Source organism: Thalassophryne amazonica, chromosome 7 (assembly GCF_902500255.1).
Source record: "Thalassophryne amazonica chromosome 7, fThaAma1.1, whole genome shotgun sequence".
NCBI classification, from domain to species: domain Eukaryota; kingdom Metazoa; phylum Chordata; class Actinopteri; order Batrachoidiformes; family Batrachoididae; genus Thalassophryne; species Thalassophryne amazonica.
Window position 1 is genome coordinate 84,219,767 of NC_047109.1, and position 6,000 is coordinate 84,225,766.

Here is a 6,000-nt window from a genome sequence, read left to right on the forward strand (position 1 = left end):
CTTCATTTTCATTGGAACTGACTTGCACTTTGCATTTGCTGCCTTGCTCTTCCACCCCACTTCCTCTTCTAACCCTTGTGCAGTGGCTCTGCGCCACCCATGGGGAGCTACCCCACAGCTTCGGAACAGCTACCACAACCCAAACCATAAACTAACCCTAATTCTAAAGAAAACAAACTCTACACATAACACTATGAATTAATGGATAATGTTTTTGGACCCTGTGTTTTTATCCCCAAACAGTGGCAATTTGTATTTTGCAGAGGTCTAGTGATGATGTGTGCTTCAGCATGTTTCCCATTCTAATTTATAAATATTGATTTAGATTAGATAATTTGCCATTAAAATTCAGACTTTATAGGGGTTGGAGAACACATCTTTTCAACAGGCTCATATTAATGCTAAATGGACATTTACAGTATATACACAGTAATTTGCTATCTGATGCAGATGGTCAAAGTGCTGTACAAAGATGCCTCACATTCAACCATTTACACATGCATGTGTGCGCGCGCGCACACACACACACACACACACACACACACACACACACACACACACACACACACACACACACACACACACACATGCACACACGAGCACGCACCAATGAGAGCAATGACAGGATGCTGCCATGCAAGGTGCTAAATTTGGGGATTAACTAACTTGCTCAAGCAATTTTCCTGTCTGACAAGGACTTATTCCAAGTATCCTCTTGTCACAAGCCCCCTGCAACCTTTAGGCCATCACCGACAAGATAGGCCAATGGATGTCTTAGAAACAGAAATTAAAGTTTGCATCTGAAAATAAGCCAATAATAATGATTATAATAATAATTTGCAGTAATGTTTGTACAGCCATAGCTTTAAATTTAAAGCAGCTGTTTTCTATGCTATTTTCAGAGAGGGTCACCTCCTTCTCTCCCACAGACCAAATGGCTATGTCTCACAAATTAAGCAAGGAATCTCGACTTCTCTCATATATGTCACAGAAGTCTAAAACTAGTAGATGTAATTTGTAGCATCAGTGTCAACGTGCACACATATACAATCGTGGGACCTTAATGAAACCCAGTCATTTTTAACTGTAATGATAAAAAAAAGGTTTGCACAGTGTGACCCCCTTTCTTAATATTCCTGTGTTATCTTGTCTGATTCCCTTCAGATAACTCTTGCTAAGAAAATGTAACTTATATATATATGTATGTATGTATGTATGTGTGTGTGTGTGTGTGTGTGTGTGTGTGTTTTAACTGCTTTGGAAGTGCATGATTGCATGTGCACATTATATATATATATATATATATATATATATATATATATATATATATATATATATATATATATATATATATATATATATATATATATATATAGAAATTAAAGCACAGTCTCTCATCACAAAGATTGTCCCCAAACCTGCCTTCACCTCTGCTGTGAGGGGTTTGTGTGCATCTCGAGGTGTGTGTGTGTTTGTGCACGCGCGTGTGTATATAACTTTTTGAAAGACAATACATTATTTAATTATCTTGATTGTTGACAGTTACACAACCACAAAAAACCCTTAAAAATGAACAATTCGCCTTTAAAGTTAAGGCGCGAGTTGATGCCCACGATCAACACAAGTACACGTGTTTTCATACCCCCCCCCCCCCCCCCCCACACACACACACACATAAACACACGCACACCACTACAAAAAGTTTCACCCCCACTTCAGCTCTTTGTTTCACGCCACTGGTGTGCACAGTCTGCAGGAAAAGTCTTGATCACTCCGTCACCACCATCAGGTTGCTCTTATTGCGCATGCATGCAAGCAGGTGTGTACGCGTGTATATGGAAGCAGGAGGGCAGACAACCCACGCAGAATAAAGACACGGGTAGTGCAGATACAGTGAAGGGAAACAAATCTCTAACCTCGAGGTGTGCATTTCAACTGGACAAACTGCAGCTGTTCCAATAACTGTGCGCGCTTGTTCATTGTCAGAATGCCATAGATCTAACAAATAAAAACATCAGGTTGCACATATTAAGTACAAAAACACATGTTGGTCAGCTTTTAAAAAAGTTTTAATATTTGTATTATAAGAGATGAGAAATAGTTTGAATACAAGTCCCTCACACGCTATTTATTTGTTTATTTATTTATTTATTTATTTACAAAATTCGCGCACACTGCCAATGATAATATGTTGGAAAAGATATGATTATACTGCAGGACATATATATATATATATATATATCCTATACACATATAGGAGATTAGAAATATCAGAAGTGTCGTCTGTCTGCCAGTTTTTAAAAATGAAATGTCAATTTCCAGCTGACACACGCACGCACGTACACACGCGCTATATACACCATCCTCGTCAAAAAAAACTTTATAGGATTATAAATTCCAGTATATAATGCCGTTTTCGACGATATATGACCAGACAACCCAGACGCCACAAAGACAGACACACACAGAAAGAAAGAAAGAAAGAAAGAAAGAAAGAAAGAAAGAAAGAAAGAAAGAAAGAAAGAAAGAAAGAAAGAAAAAGAAAGAGTACCTGGTGAAGTATCCTCGCGCTGAATGGTGCTGGGTGTCCCGGTTGGAGGGGTGGCGTGACTGCGATCGGGACAGGTCTCCAGGAGCGCAGAGGACACGACGGGCGTGGTGGAAGAAGCGTCCGATCGTCGGGACTCCGAACTCGGGTTGGCGCGGTCTTCCGATCCTGTGTCTGGAGGAAAGTCGATTACAACCAAGTGGAGGTGAGCAGAATAAAAAGATAATTGCCCCCCACCCCCACCCCCCAAACACCCACAGACAGCAATCATTAAAAAAAAAAAACAAGGATAAAAACAGTTCTTAAAGTTAAGTTCTTAAAATTTATATATATATATATATATATATATATATATATATATATATATATATATATATATATATATATATATATATATATATATAATATATATATATATATATATATATATATATATATATATATATATATATATATATATATATATATATTTTTTTTTTTTTTTTTTCAAGATTTTAGATTTTAACAACAGAACTGCAAAAATATTGAGGTCTATACAGCAATTTTTGCGCAGTTTCAGGAGAATAAAAATATTTCTACAAGGAGAAAGTGTTGATTTTGCACTTTATCCAATCAGACGCAAAAGCTGCACATTAAACAGCAAGAATTGGTGTGCGCAAAAACAGACGGCACAAATGAGTGCATGCAAATTCAAAATGAGAGGACGCACTTTTGCACGTTTAAATTAAAATCGTTCTTTTTTCGCTTTAACATAAATTGAGGCAATAGAGATATAATATTCAAAACCACAATCAGAATTTTTACTTCATTTCAAGAGTTACATTTTTGTGGGCGGCGAGTTTCATTCTAGCATCTAATACATTTTAAGTAGTTCAGCTTCACAATTGCAAATTAACTCAGGATTTTTTTTTAAAAATACACAGAGGTCAACAGATACAGACCGACAAAAGTGAGAACTTTTAAACAAGCAGTCTGTGCCAGTGCCTCCAGGCCATCCTTTTGCTTTCCTCTGATCACCACAGTATTCGCCTGGTCAGGGTTCATCCAGAGGCAGAGACAAAGCGACAGATTTGGAGAGACGCACCGGAGACCAAGGCGGAGAACTCCTCTGCGCCGCGCGACTCTTAAGTCCTTCTATATTCTGCAGCAGTGTGCACAGAGCATGGTGGATTTCAAGGTCCACAGCGCCCCCTTTCTGTCACACCCTCCTTTACGCACACACGCTCTGACTAATCTGTCAAACGGGATCACCCAATATGCATGTCAGTACAGTCTGTTGACAATCCACAGACACCTGCAGCCTGCTGTCATCGCTTTCTGCGCGCCACTTTCACAGAACAGCAACTTTTAACCATTTTACAAAGCAATTTCCCCAGAAACATCCAGTGATCTTTGCCCAAGTTGTACGCTTTTCTACTAAAATAATGCTTCCCTCAGAAATATTTCAAACGTGACTGAAAAAGCATACCATGAAAAAGAAACGCGCTGGCTGCAAAATTTGACTTGATCAAAGCCTGCAAAAACAGTTAAGCCTTTCTCCACAAAACCTCCAGTATAAAGTAGTCTTTCATATCAACTCAAGGGAACATAATCGTGCGTAAATGCGCCCTGCTACAACTTCTTCTTCTACCCGAAGACAAATATTTGATTCGCTTTCTGCAAAAGCAGACATCCAGTGTGTGTGTGTGTGTGTGTGTGTGTGTGTGTGTGTGTGTGTGTTTGTTTTGAGGAGTTCATCGCTTTGCTTTCTGTTTAGGCCGAGCCGGTCGGCGAGCTGTCTGGCTCCTTGCGCGTACCGGTAACCAAGAGAACCACATAAGGGCTGGAAAGCACGCGCGCCGGTTGCCCCCGGTAGATCCTCGCTCCTTGCCCCTCGCACCAATAACCCCGGACAGCTCGGTGCTTCCAGCAAACACACAGAGGGGAGGACAGCACAGAGGTATGCGAGCGCAGTAAATCGTACCCAAAGCGAGACGCGCCGGCGCGCCGCTCTTCGTGTCTGCGCGCGCCCAAGAAAGTTTTTTTTTTTTTAAATATATTTGATAGTGAATAGCTGAGGGCGCTTTTCCTGCGCGTGAATGGGAGGAGAGGCCGTGACCTCACAGAGGCTGCTGATATTTGGCACTGAGCACCAACCGGTTTGGAAAACCATCAGCGCAGTCTCACACCTCATTGACAGTGGACGAAACAAGCACAGATTTACGTAAAAGATCACGCCTCTCCCCCCCAAAAAATTAAATAAAAAGGCTTTATTCCCCCCCTGGATGCAGGTTCGAGCATTAGTGTGTCTGGGTCCACGTACTACTCCCTGGGTGAGCGAAAGTCTTCTCATTTCCATGACAACTAAAGGTACATGATGCCTTCCCGGCGCAAATTCAATTCCATTTCAGCTCCATCTGCTGCCATTACGCACAACTGACATATGAACAGGTGTGAATATCACGGACTCAACATGACACGGTTCACTTTTTGGGTTAGTGCTGCCCATTACAAGTAAAAAACATCAGCGGAAAGTAATTCATTCATTTACTTACTGCTTTGCTGTAGCGGTTCCGTCTTTACATGTGATAAAAACCTCGCAAAAGTATCCTATAGATCCAGAAAAAAAATTAAATAAAAATTCGCCAATAGTGGCGGTATATAAGTGAAGAGGAAAAACTTTTAATTATAAAGAGGCACTGGGAAAAAAGTTTCCTGTGTTCTCCTTACTTGTTGATAAAGTACACATAAGGCGGAGAAAGATTAAAAAAAAGTCCTCCCGAAGACAAAGTACGTGTTTGCGTCCGTTCCCCGCGTGCTGCCGGTGCTGCTGTTTCTTTGCTGAATGTAGAGTTGTTGTAGCGCCACTTTGTTTATGTGCGCCGTCTGACGGGAGAAAGTCAAATAGTGCATTTATGTGGGCTCTGCCTCCACATCCAACTCTGGTATGCGCGACGTCAATGTGACGCCATGGGATAGGTGACGTCACTCCGAGCAGCGCGCGCTCTCTCTCTCACTCTTGCTCTCTTTCTATGTCTCTCTCTCTCTGTGCAGACACATAAGCCCTGCACGCGCTGAGAGCGAGAGAATGCCAGAGTGAGTGAGAGGGGAAGTTAGTCTCATGGTTGCAGAGGAAGAGCAGAGGGAGGATCCTGCAGGGGAGCGACTTTGCGCTGTGTGGTTATGATTACATGTGTAAAAAGTGTCAGCATCATTTGCAATTTTAAAATCTTATATGGAATCTATCTATCTATCTATCTATCTATCTATCTATCTATCTATCTATCTATCTATCTATCTATCTATCTATCTATCTATCTATCTATCTATCTATCTATCTATCTATCTATCTATCTATCTATCTATCTATCTATCTATCTATCTATCTATCTATCTATCTATCTATCTATCTATCTATCTATCTATCTACCTGATGTCATTTGTGGGTTGAATGAAGTGGATTTCGTGAAGTA

General features: G+C 40.6%; 1 protein-coding gene across 2 annotated transcripts in view; it reads right to left on the bottom strand.

The window, feature by feature from the left end:
• nr4a3 (nuclear receptor subfamily 4, group A, member 3) overlaps positions 1-5,475 on the bottom strand; it is a 32,008-nt gene extending 26,533 nt beyond the window's left edge. The window contains exons 1-3 of one of the 2 annotated variants that reach the window (XM_034174894.1): positions 5,083-5,475; positions 2,552-2,722; positions 1,917-1,998 (exon numbers count right to left, since the gene is read on the bottom strand). In XM_034174894.1, the coding sequence (XP_034030785.1) occupies positions 1,917-1,980 (64 nt within the window). In that variant the 5' untranslated portion in view covers positions 1,981-1,998; positions 2,552-2,722; positions 5,083-5,475. Of the gene's footprint in view, positions 1-1,916; positions 1,999-2,551; positions 2,723-3,489; positions 3,856-5,082 lie in introns of those variants that run through there. The other variant, XM_034174893.1, reaches the window with a different exon arrangement.
• Between the last annotated feature and the right edge of the window lie 525 nt (positions 5,476-6,000).